This window comes from Sparus aurata, chromosome 4 (assembly GCF_900880675.1).
Source record: "Sparus aurata chromosome 4, fSpaAur1.1, whole genome shotgun sequence".
NCBI classification, from domain to species: Eukaryota; Metazoa; Chordata; class Actinopteri; order Spariformes; family Sparidae; genus Sparus; species Sparus aurata.
Window position 1 is genome coordinate 11,167,994 of NC_044190.1, and position 18,825 is coordinate 11,186,818.

General features: G+C 42.5%; 1 protein-coding gene across 3 annotated transcripts in view; it reads left to right on the top strand.

Moving 5' to 3' along the window:
• Positions 1 to 18,825, top strand: part of phkb (phosphorylase kinase, beta) — a 110,511-nt gene that overhangs the window by 55,038 nt on the left and 36,648 nt on the right. For all 3 annotated transcript variants that reach the window (XM_030414092.1, XM_030414091.1, XM_030414090.1), the window contains 2 exons: positions 1,602 to 1,760; positions 2,223 to 2,317. In XM_030414092.1, the coding sequence (XP_030269952.1) occupies positions 1,602 to 1,760; positions 2,223 to 2,317 (254 nt within the window). The remainder of the gene's footprint in view (positions 1 to 1,601; positions 1,761 to 2,222; positions 2,318 to 18,825) is intronic.

Here is an 18,825-nt window from a genome sequence, read left to right on the forward strand (position 1 = left end):
TATTGAAGCTGTGAGAAGCTGCTATTGTGTGTTCTGCTGCAGGTTCACCTGACCTTCCAACAGTCATGGGCTCTCATTGTCCTGATGGTACATAGACACATGCAGGCTCCAGCGGCGGGAGACATGCTGCTCTCCAGGGGTGAATGGACAACGTTGTGCCGTTATTTGAGTCACTTTGTTGGATTCTTATTGTATCAGCCTTTCAGAAAAAAGGTGGAGAAGAATAGCACACTGTAGTGCAACGGTTACTGCTGGGGCTGTCTTATGTAAAGGCACATACACCATTTAGTGCTTCTGAAGTGCCTAAAATGTAGCCTGATAATCAGAGTGAATTATATAATATCATTCAGTCTTCTGTCATCCTCATGCCAGCCAGTTTCTGTGTTGAAGGGGGAGCTATTTAGTGTTGATTTTTTTTCTTTAGTTGTCAGTGAAATATTTCAATTTTACACATTCAATTTTATATTCCCCCCGTGTCACCCCTTGTTACTTTTCATGTAAGTCCATCATAGAGCCCAGATTTGAATGTGTGTTTCTGCAAAACTAGTGACTTTCCCATCAGCCCCAGCTGCACTGTGCTAGTTTGCAATTGTTAGCATGCATTGAAAGCACAAGTCTGCTTAAGCACAACCTCATAGAGCCAATATAATGGCTCTACACTCATAGGCTCAACTCTTTTTCCAACTTTTCAAGTGTCTATTTGCACCTCCAACAGAGTTACAAGGGGTAGTGGTTAAAATCAACTCCTCTGAAAGGGACGAACCCTTCAAGGCCGTCATAACTCATCAGTTCGCTTGATAGCGTTGATGTGAGAAGTCGCTAGCTTTCCAATACGTTTTTTTTCCTTGGTGATTTCTCTTACATTGTTGCAAGTTATCAGAACCCTTAGTCTGAAGTGTGCCGATGAAAAACCTTCACTGAGCGGACCATGCAGCTCTAACACCAGGCGGGACACCCTTCCTGCTTAGATGACTTTGTGCTCCGGCTAGGTGGAGCAGAAAGAGACTCCGTACACAAATCAAACACCAGGAGTGGCCAGAGCTGCGACAAGCACACAATCCCTCACCAGCCTCCCACCCATAAACAATGCCAGAATGTTAGCTTGAGCGAGTGCTTTTTCTACGGCTCTTTCTGGGCGCCGTAAGTAGTCTGACGCCTTCACTGAAGTCCACTGACTTCGCCAACTGTACCCTTCAATTTAGACTGAATTGGTACAAATGACCACTCCAAGCAATCAGGAACTACTTTGTGTCTTGATGGTGGTTCAGCAGCTGGAGCAAATTGCAAGGTTTTAATGGTAGCACTGTAAAAATACTTTCTAGTTACAAAAGGGTTCTACGTCTCTACCTCCATAGGTAGAGCAGAGCCCATTTTAACATCATCTCACAGGTGTATGTACATGTCAGAATGTGAAAATGTTCTTCACACTGTGTGCAACACTGCTGCAATCTTTTTCAATTATCTTTTCTGTAACCACAAACAGTGTTGAGAGAAGGCTGCTGTCAACGTGTACACATAAACACACACACACACACACACACACACACACACACACACAAACACACACACACATCGCTCATAGTCCTTGTCTCTCATGCCAGGCCATGCTGTGATCCCCAAATACTACTACGTACCGGCTGACTTCGTGGAGGCAGAGCAGAACAAGCATGGAAGCCAGAAGCGTTTTCCTAGCAACTCCGGACGTGATGGGAAGATCTTTCTGTGTGGTCAGGCTCTTTACAACATCGCCAAGCTGCTGGGTATGCCTCTTTGTGTGTGTGTGTGTGTGTGTGTGTGTGTGTGTGTGTGTGTGTGTGTGTGTGTGTGTGCGCGCTTTGGTATGATGCGTTTACTCTCTTTCCTCTTATATAAAATCTGAAAGTTCATTAATAATGCAACACCTAAAGTTGCATATAAAATATGACTTCAAGTTCAGATTTATTTAAATGTATTACTGTATTTGATGTGTGTGATGACAGGAAAAACAATCTGAATTGGATACAAACATCATTTCATTTTTAGTGGTGGTGATCTAAATATTGCTTCATTCTTCACTTGCGTGATCCAAGGACTCATCCAGGGTTGTCTGTATTTTTGTAAATGATGAGAGATTGATATTTTTGTCTTTTTCATTTAGACTTGCCTTCTTGTTGGTGTGCTCTTGTGTATGAATGCATGTTAATGTTTGTGTGTGTGCCTTTGTGTGTGTGCTCACATTCCAGTGGATGAGCTGATCTGCCCGAATGATATCGATCCCATCCACCGCTACGTGCCGCGCCAGGACCAACGCAACGTCAGCATGCGATACTCCAATCAGGTGAGCGCTGATGTGACTGTGGTTGACTGTCATCACTTGGCTCTCATCCAAACTGTGCATACTTACTTTAAAACATATTATCTTGAATACTCATGCACTATGGACATTCAGTCTCAATACAACTTTGGATTCAAATGCTCCTTGTTAAGCTAACTTATCAAAGTGTTCAAGTGCTTTTGAACTGAACTACTGTAGTAAAAAACATATACACAATAAAGAAAGGATGCAGTGTTTTATTTCAGAAATCAAGCAGCACCAAGTGCTTCATGCTGTAATGGCAGCGAGTGGGCAGTGAGTGGACTGCCCACTCACAACCGAGAAAAACAATCTGCTCTGTGTTTGTAATTAACTGCCTATTTATTTAGTCTATCCATTAAGGACAACTTAGAGGTGTAAATAAGGGATAATGGACGAGCTGTATGTTCGCAATTATAATGGATAATCAAAATCAGGAGGAGTTTTTAAAACCCAACTGTTTGACTCTTACAAATCCTTCACAGGCATTAACTTGTTTTCATACTTGGAACATGCGTAGCCTCAAAGAATGGGGGGACCTTGCATCCTGCGAGGAAGTTAGACTAGTTAGGTTAGTTGTTTTGTCTTGTCATTATTTAACTGAGCCTCACTAAAGTTCCCTGATAAAGGGATTTGGAACAACAAGCATACACCTGCATCAGAGACAGCTAAGACAGCTGGCAGCCAGTTTTAATCAAGCATTCTCAGTGGTCATCGTGCAAAAGCATTTTATGTTAAAAAGCTCCGTAAAGACAGGCAGAAATAAAAAGAACTGTATAGCAGTGCTGGCTGCTCACATAAATATGGAAGCAAATTTGTACCATAATTCAAATTAAAATGCATTTACAGAAATGCTTTTTCATTTTAAGAATGTAGCTGCATTTTTTGACTCATAAATCAAATTAGTAATAAATCATCCAAATTGCATTTTCATTTTCTTCTTCAAGACTGCTTATTAAAATGCATTTCTGCTAATGCATTTTAATTTTCAAATTTGTCATTTCAAATTGAATTTTGGTACCTATTTGCTGGGTCATCTTTTGAAAATTATATCTTAAATGTCCTTTTCCTTATCATTTGAATTAAGTTACAAAATGAGCAGTCTTGAAGAAGAAAATGAAAATGCAATTTGGATGATTTATTACTAATTTTATTTATGAGTCAAAAAATGCAGCTACATTCTTAAAATGAAAAAGCATTTCTGTAAATGCATTTTAATTTGAATTATGGTACAAATTCGCTTCCATACATAAATGCAAATAAATGTAAAGCAAGCAGCATACATTAACACATACAATGTATCACTCTTTTTATACACAAGGAGTCCCGCTGTGGACACTTACACCTGTACCTGCTGTGGTTTATAACTTGTTATCAGATAACATACTGATGTCACCCCTGCAACACTAGTCAGGTGTATTACATATAATACAGCTGTAATGTGCTTTGATTGAAAGTCTCTCATTCACTTCTGTTCTAACTTGTATCCTGCCTGGTTTTCTTACTGAATACTTCTACAACCCTAATTCACATAAAGTCGGTGCACTGTTGCACGTTTTGAACCGAGGCAGCCCGGGTGCCTGTTCAGAACCAGTGCCTGCTCTGGAACTGTTTTTTTACATTTCGACAGCCAAAAAACTGGCGTCCGGTCGGGAGAAGTGGTCACAGTTTCAGTGCTTACTTCTGCTTAAGACCTGGTAAATTAGAGACATATTTAGTGACTGAGAGATGCTTTTCTTTGGTCGCTCACATGCTCGTAGAAAAGCGAACCCAGGATGAAAGCATGGTGTGCGATACTGGGAAGAAATAGATGACTCAGCCTTTGTTCAGCTTGCTCATTGTTGTGTTCGCCATCAACAACCGCAGCATCAATAGAACCTCTCAGCTTGACGTCACATCTCCTGCAGTCACCATGAAGTAGTGCTGTAGTCACGGCGTCCCTGATGTGTAGTTACACACTTGAGAGGGCACAGGTCAGCTACAGACATCAAGCAGCCACCCACACCTTCTGGGCCAGAAACTCTGCCTCAGGAAATTCCCAAATCAAACACAAACTATCCCACCACTTGATCCTCCTTACCACGTTTTGTATTATTCATGTGTGCCAAACTTTTTACTACAATTCATCCAACGACAGCCTACAAAGCAGAGGCCATCAGTTTATTACCTTGCCAAGGGACAGTCTGGCAGGCGTGGATTAAACCCAGGCCATTTCCTCGACAAGCTGCCTCTCTGAATGACTATCATGTCTGAAGGCTTAATCCATATCTGAGACTGCCGGCTCCTCTGAGGATCACACAGATGAAGGGTAAAGATACGCATACAACGGCCTGATGTTCATTCTCTTTGAAAGTGTGGGTTGATATGTCCCATTCTGCCTCAGTATGTGGGATTTTGTTTTTTTAGCCTGCCTGATAAGATGGTGCTAGAACAAGGAGCACAGAAGAGGATAGGTCTGGGCAAGTCTAATGAACGGTAGACTGAATCACATAGCGTGCAGGGAGAAGGATCAGCAGAGAGAATAAAGACAGAGAACCAAACCAAAGGAGCATGTCAGCTGCAGAAAGACAGAATGAGAGAGATGAATGGTTGCCCGTAAGAGCTACAAATGCCATTTTTTAACCCTCATTCTTTACTACAAGGAAGGTCAAATATTTAATGACTAGAATTGTCCTTTTTTACATAAAGGTTTTGACATTTACTTGTGCCGAGTAGACATTCCTTATTGTAGATAGAAATGGTTTTAGAGATTCAAACTCACAGGAAATTGTCATTATTTCACTTCAGATTTCACCGTGCAGCTGTCAGAACAACACGTCTCCTGCACCAGTAGCCATGTTATTTAAGAATCCAGCCAACCATAAATGTGTAAGGGTGCTTTTAACTTACTTATCGAAGACTAAGTGTTTGTAATAATGATTTCCCTGACCTTTTCTGTCAGCCCCAGTCTTCACAGATTAAGTATAGGTCTATGTGATGAAGCACTAGCTCCTCACTAGTTGCTAACCACTTTTTCAGAAAGGTGGAAAGACACTCAGACGCCGTTTTCTATTTTCTTTATTCAAATTATGTTTCCACTAACGTTTTTTTAATACAAAGAATTGTACTTTAAGTTGATTACTCAAAATGTCTATATGAGACTTGTGGCAATCCAAGTAATAACCTGTCGGAGTTGGAGTCCTTTGTGGCGGCCATCTTGTGCTGGTGTGGAAAGAGGAAGCGCGCCTCAGCAGTGGCCTTTTTATGTGGAGTCTGAGAAGGCGTGTTCTCAGTTGCGATTGGATAATGGATGTGTGATGTCATGATGGGTAATTAAGATTAATACTGAATAAAGTACAAATCATTTGTTTGTTGTGAATGTGCAGGAGGTATCTCAGTCTAAGGATGAATGAATTTACAACTTGTTAGTGTGAGCAAGTGAAAGAAAACCATGTCTATGCATTGTAAACCTTTTCAACTCTCCATTATAGAGATCTGCCCTGATAGGCCAGTTGCACTGGAAAGGCGGACTCTCCCGCTATATATGTGGGTGGAATGGGAGAGGGCGAGGAGTTTTGGAGAGCGACCTGAGCGGTCTGAAGCTCAGTAAGAAATCTTTGTTTGTTTTTGAGACTAAAATAAAAGTCTTGCTGTTTGTTTTCCTGCACATCCCTTGCCAGAGTGATGTTTTATCTTCCACCGCACTTTGCTGCTCCTCACCTTGTAACAGTCTACCCCAGTCGTCACTTCTCACCATGTTCCAGATGTGTTTATTTGGGATGTTTTGTAACTACTTAATATATATAGATGGTCACAATATTACATCTCTATTTGGGCAATCTATCCATTACTTTTAGCCAACTATTTCAACTATGCATCCATTGATTTTAGCTAAATGCTGTATTTCAACTGTTCATCTTTTAGCCTAGTGTACTGTCAGGCATTTATTCATAGCAGGCTAGCTAACTATTCTAACATGTAACCATAGATTTTAGATAAATACTCAATGGTTTATCTATTAGCCTAGCCTACTTGTAGCTATTTCAGTCATGTATCCATTACGTGTAGGCTAGTTAACCATTTCAGCTGTATAACCAGCTTAATATTCAACTGTTTATCTGCATTTGTATATAGATTAAGTGTCCCTCAGTCATTAATCCATGACTTTTAGCTAACTGTTTTAACTTCTCTGCTCTCTAGCTAGTTTTAAAGCGCTCAACATGTTATGCCAACTGCAGAAGTGCTTCCCCGGTTGGGAATCACTGGTCTGAATTCAGGTTGCTTTATATGTATTTGGCAAAATGTGTAAGATCTTTCCACTTACAATTTATTTTGATCTTTAATTCGGATCAAACAGCGAGCAATTTCCATCCTGTCATTGTCAATAGAATATCAGCATATCAGCATCATCTCACTTGTATTACCAGATGGGGTGTGATTTTTCACTGTAGGAAAACAGGATGAAACATGCAGCGCATTGTGCTGGCAGCATTGCTTTTATTGCTTTTATTCAGCTTCAAAACTCGTATGCAGTGTGAGCAAAGCCTGACTCCCCTCAGGTAGGCTGCATATTTTGTTGAGATTACTTTTATCACAATAACACTTTGTTGAAACTGGATGTGTCGGCGGCGTGACAGCTCGCTGTGAGCCCAGCCCCGCATGCAGCCCATCAACAAAAGCCCATCACATTTGGTTTGATGCTCTCAGCCGCATGCAGTCCAAATAAATGTGTGAGCGAATGGTTTTACTTCGGCTTCATTTCTTAGTAAATTGAAAGCCCCGTGGTTCGCCTTCACAGTGATGAGACACTATCTTTTCATGGCCATTTGAAATGTAATTTGGCGTCGGCACAACTTGTTAATGAGGTTATTGAAGAGATGACAACTTCTTACTGAAGTTAATACGAACTCTGAAGGCTAAATGGGTGTGCTCGGTTACATCAGTGGGCAGTGTGTGTGGGTGGGAAAGAGATGATGAATGCAGACTACCAACTGCAGCATCAAGGTGAGTGTTGCGGTAAAACCCTGTCTGGTTTGCAGTATAGTCACATAGGCAATTGTCTAAGGCACCAAAATGTGCGGGGCACACAGAGTCGGTGGGAAATGTATATAATTAAACCATGTGGACACCATTGACTCCTCTCAGTCATAATGCAGACACATCAGAACATGTTCACCTTATGCTATTGCCACAATCAGCAGAATTTACCCTTCCAGATGTGATGATTTCGCCAATGTCCATCACAGGTGAACATCCAACAGACAGATTATCTCGCATAAGAAAGAGACAATCCTTATAACCCAGGAATTTGCCATGTAATAATTTTGTTGACTTTTTTTTTAGTATCAAAGATGATCCAGCGACTTCTGTCTACATCAGTGGTTAGTGAGAAAAGGAACCTGTTGTGCAGATTCAAAATGTTAAGAAATATAAGCTCACAGTGATGCCACAGCTCTGGTAAATGTAAATCATTATGTTCCCTCTTTTTTTGGTCTTTTTATGAATGATATCTTGCTCTGTAGCTGCTAAACGCACCACTTTGTTCACCAGCTAGTCTTTCACTGTGTGTGCTGTGTGTTGCGTAGCAGGTTGTGCGCGGTGGGGTTTTACAGCTCTTTCTCTAAAAACAGCTGCCCTCTTGTCGGTAATGGGGAAAATAGTTTGCGTGGTGGAAGTCGTTCACTTTGTATGTGTGGTGGCTTGAATGGAAGGCATGATTTCAACCACAGGTGTTGCAGGTGTTTCTCGCTTCTGTCTTTAGAATTCAGTAAATCTGAGCAATCATCTTCCATTACCAGATGGAGTTTCTAAGCATTATCACCTGGAAGCTGAAGTGAAGAGTATTTTATTTTAAGACATACATCGAGCAAATCAACAGACTTTCAGACTCAGAGTGCACCTGTACCCTCCTGCCCTCAGCCAGGGGAAGCTCAGTGTCCTTGTTTAGTAATGTGGCTGGTGCTAAGCTAAGCGCCGTGCAGGGTCAAGCAGTCAAACAAATTGTAGACTTTATTCTGTATTCACCTCTATCCTCCGCCGCTCCTCTCACCTCTGGACCCTTTTCTCTAGCATTGCTTTCAACCATTCCTCACAGGCTCTTGGTCTTTAATTCCTCCATCTATATATGTCTTTTTTTTTTACCTCAGTAACTCATACACTCACACCTTTTCTATCTCGCCTAGACACTAAGCTTATATGTTGTGTCGGCAAAGAGACTTGAGATGGGCAGAGAAAGAAAGAAAGGATAAAAAAGGGAAAGGAGGGGCAAAGAGAGATGTTTGCACTCTGCTCTGTGTTTTAAGCACGAAATATTTTGTGTGTGTGTGTGTGTCTGTGTGTGTGTGTGTGTGTGTGTGTGTGTGTGTAACAGCTGTCCTGTTGCCTCTGCATCATTGGCGTCCAGTGTTTGGTCTGCAGGCAGGAAAGGCACATGGGCGTGCTGGGCTTTCACATACAGTTAAGGCTTGATTTGTGTGGTCCCCTTCCTCCTCCTGCTTCGTGTATGCGTATAATTTGTTTCCCACTTTTTGTACATCCCAAAGGAAAACATGCCTATGTCGTGTGTGTGCATGTGTCCTTCGCTGCATATCGCTATCTCTGCATTTCTTTACATTCGAGAGACTTGTGTTGCAGTTATATACCAGCTCGCTTCCGTGTGTTTGTGTGCATGTGTATAATTCATAGTTCCATTCCTTCCAAATGTTATGCTAGAACTGAAAGGCCCTGCATCAATTCATTCCACAGCTGGAGAAAATAAGATGCTCCACAATGTTAAATCCATGAATAGCCTGTGGCAGTGTTGTACTGTTTGGATATAGGCTTTTGTAAGGTTACCTCAGGGTTGTTTGACATTAGCCTTGACATCCGCTTATGTTTTTTAAAAGGAGCTGGTGAGGTTGCTCTCCATCATATAACCAATAAATATCTGTTTAAATAAGTAGTTATGGCAACGTTTTAGTCATTTCCAGCACAAATATGCAGGAAACTCCATTTAAAGAGATGTTTTAATGTTAAAGCTCGACTTGCAGAACGTGATATTTGAGTCCTTCTCCCTTTATTTTCTTCCTGAATGTTTACAGTGTTATTTATTTATTGCAGCTGTTTTATTGTAGCATCATTTAATCCCATCCCTACATAAAACCCTGCTGTGACTCCTGCATGCCCTGCAGAAGTCGTGACTCTGTCGTGCTTGAGCTGATATGGCAGCACTTTATGTTCTTGCATGTGTCTGAGTAGTTCATATTGAGATTGTGCGCAACACAGCAGCAATTTTACATGGCCAGTCTAAATTTAAAAAATGATTATACAGCACATATCCTCATGTTATAGGCTGCAAAGGTAACGTGATGCATTAAATTTGCATCATGTGTGCAGGGAGGGAATGTGGTTTTGCCTCAAACTACCTCTGAAACATCTGAAAGGTGGGAGGTTGTGATTTAGTTGGTGAATGGAGTGTTTATGCAACTTTAATGCCTAGTGGAATATGATGTACAGGAACCTTGTACTCCAGTAATGAAGTGCAACTCGAGTATATATGCAACCCACGTGCCATAGTGTGAAAATGAAGCCAAAGAGCGTTGTGCTGCTGGAGCCTGTGTGCTCTAATAATAGCTGCATATGGATGATTTTTTAAACCCTGTAGATAAGTGCGGTTTCTGTGATATTTAGCCACTACCACAATGTAAGGGTCGACTGTGCTCAGTTTTTTTTTCTGCATGAGAGACAGCGGGCTCCCAGGGCTGTGAGGGTGAGTCAGATCAAACGCGCCCTGGGGAGCATGGCGTGACATCCCGCTGACAAACATGCAATAATACGCAGCAGGCGTAGCAACCGGGGGGATCCGAGAAGTCGTGAATGGTTGTAAAAGTGAGTTAGTTGCTTATGTCACACACTTGCTTTTAATAATATGCCCTTAATCTGCTCGGCTATTCAGGCATACGCACAGTGTCACATTCTCCCAGTTTTGTCTCTTCTCGCCCTCTGTCTTTTAACTCCATCTGTCTCTTTTAAATTTGTTGAACTTCATTTGAGTTCCGCAAACCAGCAAACACCCACATACAGCACTGAAGCACATTTTTGCAGTGAAAAACAAAGCGACAGACCACTCAGCTCTGTCATTACAGAACTCTCTGGGAACCTTTGGCTTCCATCAGATTTCCGTTTTATTCACTCGCACACAAACACACAAATACCTCGCACCATGTTAGAACAAGGTTAATGGAAGAGCTGCATTATGGTCCATGCTGCGGGAGCTGTCAGTCATCGGTCAGAGATAAGCTGCGGGTCTGAAGACGCCCCTGATTGGATAGTACAGCATGGGGAACAAACAGATGGCCAGAGATACAAGAGAGGCGTGACGCTGAAATATAAAGAGCCTGGGAGGAAGAAGGCGAGAGATGAACCCATTTTAATCTGTTTATTTGTGTTTAAGTGAACAATGAGGGCACAAACACTTAGTTCAGTTCTAAAAATATTTTCTTTATCAGCTTCTATTCCCTCCTAACACTATACCTATCTATCTAACACTATATAATGTTCTTCTACAGTATTTCCTTTGGTCACTATTTATCAGGTCACTGTCCATCCTGACGAACCGACTTGCAGGTTTTGAGTGTTTTTTTTATCATTTTGACTGTCGCTTATTTATCTATGAGGATTTAACATAATCAAGAAAACACTTATTATTTATAATAAGATTTTAAGGAGCTTTAAGAACTCAACAAACTCGATCATTTCAGTCAAAGTCAAATTTGTGTGGTCAAAAATACCTCCGTGCACATTAAAGCTTAGATATTAGTGAGCATACCTTTTTACTTTTGTTACTTTTTCATGAGTAGCTCTTGAAGGTTCTCATTACATTCTCCTACATGAGTTTGTATTCTAAAAAATCTACTTTTCTCCATTATAGAGGATAAATTGTAATCTAATTTGTGCTTTTTCCAAATCTGATAATAATGACACACACGTGCTCCTGGGCAACCACATTGAAATTACATGTAACATATCACACCAAATATTTAGGCTGGACCGCAGCTAGAAATGTATTGATTTAAAATTCAATGTAAGCTCCCACTCTCCAGTTCTTCTATTTACTCCAAATAAACCAGAAATATTAATGGCATAATTCCCTCCCAGCAGGGGGTTGTTCCGAGGAAATTAACAAACAACAAATGTGGGATTTCATCATCGAGCTGTCGGGTGAATAATGACTGCACTGCTGGTTGGTAGATTACAATAACATACATTTTGACTCCGTATTCAACATTTTATCGCCCATTATGAACTTGTGATCTGGATGATTATCCTTTTAGCGCAGTTTGAGTTGGAGATGGGGCTCCTGCTGTGTACAGTGTTTTCCAGTCCATTTGTTTTGGAGTGTAAATGGGTTTTATTGAGTGGTATGTACGCGCAGTCACATGTTAAGCGTGAAGAGAGTTCGGCCGTAAATTCATTCGCACTTTTTTCCCCCCCTGTCAGTTTGGTCAAGTAAATGAACTAACAGTCATCATCACCCCGTCTGTCTTTGTCAGAGAGCATGTTACTGCGGGAGCCATTTCAGTGGCTGTGCGGACACCTGCTGAGATCAGTGAGATATGGATATTACTCTACGATTCGGACGCAGATTAAAGGTTAGTGGGTGGACACCGCTGAATCATCTACAGTCTGCTCCCTTCTGAAGAGCAAAGTGACCCTGAGCCACATGAAACAGATGGACGTAGGACGCCTGTGACACACACACACACAGACACACACACACACACACACACACACCAACAAACACACACACACACACACACACACACACACACACACACCAACAAACACACGACACACACACTGCATTTTCTAACTTGCACATACATCCTCCACTTCATACAAACCCACAAGGCACAATCACACATATTCACATCACCATGCACTTTCCTACTACCCATTGATTCACACACACACCCACACACACACGCACACACACACCCACACCCACACACACACACACACCCACACCCACACACACACACACACACACAGATTGAGAGTGTGCTAAACCCTGCTGTTTGCCAAATGGCCTGCTGGTGGGCAGGAAATGTCGAGCCCAGCGGTCTGTGACAGTAAAAGCTCTTGAGAGATGCCGGCTGACCTTAACCTGCAGGGAAATGGACATCACTCAGACACACTCACACGCTTTGCATTAAGTCTCGTCACACTACCCGTACTCAAATGCATCCTCTGATCACATTCATACCAACACATGCACACCCGCCTCAGGAGTTGTTTGCGTGATTCTGTCCTGCTCTGACACACCTCTGCTTCCTCGTCTGTGTAACAAGCTGTTCTCTATGCCAAGGGCCCCATTAGCAGCGTCTGATTGGTTTGGCCCTTCCTGTTTCTTTTGTCTCACTGTCAGTGTTATTGGCCAGATCCGGTGTACAGCATCTTGCTGTTTACAGCTGACATATCGCACAGTAACAAAAGGAGGAGGCAAGCTGCCAGGATAAAGGACGTCAGGGAGAGTGGCAAAAACACCCGAGGAGAGATCAGATATGTGAACCTGCTGTGTTCAATTCATCCAAACCCTCACTCGAACAAAAGGCTGTCACATTCCTCGTACATGAAGGTACATCAACCCCTTCTTCTGCTGGGTTCAGAGCGTCGGATCACTATGGGACTTTGTGTTTGGAGCCAGGTGTGCTGTGAAGAAAGCATCCTGGCTTTTTATTAGCTGCTTGTTGATGGTAACTGCTGACAGTGTACAAGCTAAGGGCTCACGGTGGGGGGTCTGCTCACGGCACTTCCATCAGCACTCACTGCTGTACGTCTGCTTTAGTCCCAGAATCTGTTACAGCAGACAAAAGATTGAGAAACTGTTTATTTTTTTTGTGTGATACAATAAATGGTGCTGACGATGCAGATGATGTGCCTTGTACTTTTACAACTTAAGCGTATATAAAGAAGACTTTCCTAACTACACGAAACGTCAAGACTGATATTTCCTCTCATTCTGCTGATAGTTGTAGTACATTGCTGAATTTTTAACTTTAAAGATTGGAGTATTTGCCACCAGAAGGATCCTGAGGCACTATAATTTAGTGTATATGTATGTACAAATGTGTTTAGGTGAACACAGAATGAATGTTAGGCCTGTTTGCCTCCTTTTACATTATGTTACTGACTTGATAACATTGTGATCATTCGTTTCTTCATGTCTGTCGGGTCATTTCATGATGCAATGTTTATGTCAATGTTTACTTCTCCATATAAATCTGGGTGTAATCCTTCCGTCACAAGTCACGCGTTGTTTTTCGTGTTTGTATGCAACAGCTTCCAGTGGTGTTTCCTTCCTGCTGCTATCATGCTCCACTCCGGAAACACAGATATAAGACGGTATGCAGTTGTAGAGTAATTCAGTTGAGTAAAGAACAGCCCCTGAGCGTCTGTTACCACATCTAAATGAATAAACAGTTCAAATTCAGTTTGCTTGTAAAACGCAATAAAATGTGGGCAGAGCAGCTCTTAACTATACAGGAAATGTGGCTGCTGGAGACCAGACTGCTTCTGATGCTCCGCTCCTGAAAACCCTTTCAGTGAACACTGGTTGTGATGTGATTAAATTGTGAGGATGCAGGAACTCATCCAGCTGATATTGAGCGTTGCTGCTGTTGTTATTGTCTTCGACCCAGCTGCATCTCCTCATGTCTCATCTTTATATGTCTTTAGGTTCAGCTTTAAATGTGACAAGGTACAAAGTGAACTACTTTATTTAAGAACGCTACTTCAACTACATTTTACATCCACAGGAAAAACTAAACAGTCTATTTGATAAAACAGGGTGAGGAGGATGAGTTCAGGAGTTTCACAGCCTGAGTAATGAAGCTGTTCTGTAGTCCGGCGGTACGGCAGCGGACACTTCTGTATCTTTTGCCAGACGGCAGCAGGATGACCTGATGGTGGCTGGGATGGATGATGTCTTTTAGTATCCTTTGGGCTCTGTGCAGAAATCTCACCTCACTGCTATCACTGATGCTCTGCAGGTGGGTGCAAAGTGATGCTCTGGTGGTTTTAATAACCCGCTGCAGAGCCTTCCTGTCCTGGGCCGGGCATGAGCCATGCCAGTTTCTGATGTTTCCAGTCAGGATGCTTCTGTTACTCCTCTCTAAAAGTTTACCAGAATTGGCTCTGGAATATAGCCTTTCATAAATTATTTATTCATACATAAACTGTATGCTGAGTATGATTTAAATCATTGTCACATAATCCTTTTACGATGGAGGAATGTATTCTGCAACCCAATAAAGATGTGAGCAGTCGTGCGGCACGACCACAGCACAGTCGGGATTGGAAAAAGTGAGGAATCAATTCTCTGTATCGGTTATGACAGATCAAATCATCTTTTGTCCTTACCTGAGGGTTCACAGTGGTTAACCTTAAAAGCATCCCCATAGAGGACACCTATCGATCTGCAGGGGATGAAGCATCTAATCTTCAGTAGTTACAGTGAAGCTCTCAGAGGGTTTGTCAATATTACGAAATGTGGAGAAACCAGGAGTTTTTATGTAATCTGTGCCAGCAGCTCTCTGTGTAGACATACAGAAGGATAGGCAGCACAGACTGCACCTCCTGTGCTGGCCTCGGCTCTGTCGCCTCCCTGCTGACAAATGGCTAACACGTCCCCTGTGTACGAACAGCTGTGCACATCTGGCTACACCTCGGCTCTAAATGCGTTTGAAGAGAACCGGGCAGGACGGGGCAGCTTACTTGTTGTATTTTGTTTCAGGATCATTCTATGGCTGTGTGTGTTTGCATTCACTGACAATAATATACACACACACACACACCCTCTGGCAGATGAGAGTCAGTGTAAGCTTTTGCATTTTCCAGCCTGCGTCTGTGACTTTGTAGAGGATATTTGAAAGTTCAGGCATTATCTGGAATGGAAACGTACATGGATAGAAAGACATCACGACAGCTCAGATTTTCATATGTGGCTGCATTTTTATTTATTCTTCGCTGTGGTACCCGGATCATTACGCACACATGTCACACACACACACACACGCCCCACACACTGACGGCAGTAATCAGGCCACTTATCTTCCCCAGCCTTCCCGGCTTTCCCGGCTTTCTAGGCGTGATATCAAACAGGGCCGCTCCGACAAGCCGTGGCTCCTGTAGCTCACTCTGCGGTTCGCCTTAAATATCAATTGATTTTTTTATTCTGCTGCTTCGCTCATAAGGATTCTCCGGCAGAGGATAATATTTCAGAGCTGAGTCCAGGGAGCAATGTATCGCTTTCTCAGTCCGGGCGCCTTTACAATTACACCGGCCGGCAGCGTGCAATCCAATTCTTCACTCTGTTCTCCTCTGCTGAGGTGATTCCACCCTCCTCCCCCTCCTCCTCCTCCTCCTCCTCCTCCTCCTCCTCCTCCTCCTCCTCCTCCTCCTCCTCCCTGTCTGTCGGTTTTTGCATCTCACGCTCTTCCAGTTTCTTTTTCCTGCATGTTGACAGACTGGATGCATCCCCCCAAACCAAACTCCAGCTTCATCACCTCCCCCTCCTCCTCCTCCTCCTCCTCCTCCTCCTCCTCCTCCTCCTCATCATCCTCCTCCTCCTCCTCCTCATCATCCTCCTCCTCCTCCTCCTCCTCACCTCCTCCTCCTCACCTCCCCCTCCTCCTCCTCCTCACCTCCCCCTCCTCCTCCTCCTCCTCCTCACCTCCTCCTCCTCCTCACCTCCCCCTCCTCCTCCTCCTCCTCCTCCTCCTCACCTCCCCCTCCTCCTCCTCCTCCTCCTCACCTCCTCCCCCTCCTCCTGTGTTCAGCTCTAAGCTGATTCTCGCCGTGGTCCCGTTGTTGTTACCACCACATGACCTTTTGAACAGATCCAACTTTAAAAACGTACACAAGAGACATTTTCCTCTCCCACAGCCCGGATTGAAAATGACTTAGCATTTCTTTTATGTTTTTTTCCCCGCTCCCAAAGTATTTGTGCTAAACCCCTGACACTTTGAAATACCGTCATCAAACTATGAATCTCTGAGCTGCATAGAGACCAACTTCCCGAGGACGATACGGAGCCTGGAGTCATTCGTCTGAGCAGGGGCATGAAAAGAAGGGATTATATATTTCATTCAAATAGTTTTTCCTCTTTTTTTTTGGTGGTGGATAAATTCCCTTGCTTGCTTTTCAACTATATGACAGACTTTGAATGTTTTATTCCTTTGTGATGCGATGCTCGCTCGAGGCTGCCTCCCTCGCGCTGCGCTCTGCCAGCCGACCCACTGGGAGGGATCTGACCTTGAAATAACGTCGGCGAGTCTCACTCAGTTCAGCTTCCTTTTTTTCCCCAAGTATTTTTCACAATAACTTTGATTTGAATTATTAAGTATTAAGCCAGAGCAAAATAAAGAACTCTCATTAATTAGTCACCGTGTGGCTGTTGCAGGCACAGGTAAACGTTTGTCTGGAGGACAACAACAGGACACTTGGCTCCAGTATGACTGATATTGTGTGCGAGTGCGTGTGTGTGTGTGTGTGTGTGTGTGTGTGTGTGTGTGTGTGTGTGTGCGACCTTGAGCCTGTTATCTTCGCTTTGTCGACATCCACAGCGGCGCTGAGCATCAAGGCTATATGTCAACACTCACACACTACCAGTCCTCCTTTAAGACACAGATACACATTCTCCTCCCCACATACACTTCCTGCACTCTCCATATCTTTTCAATCCTCTTCACACTTACAAATGAATAATTTATGTTTTGCATCATGTATCCTGCTGTCAAACACGAACAGCAGGCAATTAAAATAATACCCGGTATCACTTTATTATCACCATCATTAGAAAATGGTACATTTCAAATGAATTCAGCTTAAGTTAATTGTTACTTTGCTGTTCTAAACCACTTATTAAAGGTCATATTGATAACATTTTTATGTAGTAATCCTTTTTTTTAAATAAATAATACATCTATAGAGCTTTTGGTAAAGGTATCTCTTTCCTTCAAAACATTAGTGTGCTGCTGAATTAATCATTTAAAACAAAATCACTGTCCAGAGCAGTAGGTCCTGTTTCTGTCAAGGTTTGAGAGCCCAGTCTAACGGTGGTATCACATGGTATCTGTACGTAATGATGGCTGAACTCGTTAGCAGATGTGTTGAACAACAGCTGTGTTGTAACATGAATGCAATGGAAGGGAGATGGACTGTCCCATTAAGTGGCTAAATGATGTAATGTATCACCTATGAGTTGTAAGTTTATTGCAAAGTTGCGACTAATGTTTAGAATACTGTAAATGAATAATAAATACTGTTGAGTTAATTTAAAAAAAAAAAACAACAACATTTCAATGGTTATTATAAAGTTGAAACTATTGTTTATAAACTTGTTTAATGCTGTTTCATAAAGCATTTCATTGTTTGTTAATAGTGAAATAACTATTAACACAAGTTTAATGCAGCATACATGTACCATTTATTAATGATGGTTATAACAAAGTGTTACGATTCTTCTTCTATAGCAAACTGTTCAGTCCTGTCTCACGCTGAACAGCTCGATAGACACGCCAACGCATTAGGACACAAAGTGTGAGTGTGACGTCACCAGCAGGGGGCGATAATGACCCGGACGAATGTAGTATAAAATCCAGCAGGTCCACACAGGGAGGAGGTCAGGTGTTTAGTATTCACTGACTTTTTCACCCAGGGGACAAAAGTTTGAGTCCAGTGTGAAGCCAATAGTCAGTAATGTCTGTATTCAGGAAGTAGTTATATCAAGTGAATATGTGATCTTTTCTTTAACCTAACCAATTAGTTAGTTATTTTAAAAATGTAACCAAAAATTGCTTGTTAATGCTCATATGACCACGGAGCAGGCTATGTTGTGTGCACAGGTCGGCGGGGCCAAACGCGACAGTCACTACAGGGTCTACTACCCAGCTTGCTCTGAAGTCGGGCTGAACTGTTGCACTTTGAATTGTAAATAAACCCTCAGTACTGTTCTAAGATGTTCTCTAGATCTTAAGAAGGAAACTGAAAGAAGAGAATAACTAAAAAATGCAATCATGGAAAAGAACAAAAGAATTCATGAAGTGTTGAGTACACAACATTAATCAGATGATGCTGATGCTTTGTCAGCTACCTGATCTGCAGACGCACAGCTGTGTACACACATCGGCTGCTGGTTCAAATCCCTCTGTGCCTGTGTTTGAGTGCTGACAGTACTACTGCCGGAGGTGTTTCAGAAATGTCTGAGATTTGACTCTGTGTGAAATGTTTTTCTGTTTGTCGACGACTTGCCTCTGACCTTTGAGACCAAGAGAGTGAGAGGAATGACGATAGGCAGCGAGAGAGTAACGTTAAAAAATTGTGGAAGGAAAGACGGTACTGAATAAAACAAAGAAAGATGTAAGGAAGGGCTGAAAGAAGGAAGTAAAGAAAAGTATCAAGACAAGGAAGGACAGGAGCATAGAAAGATGGAGGGGGACACAAGGTGAAAAAGGACAATGAAAGAAAAAAGCTTG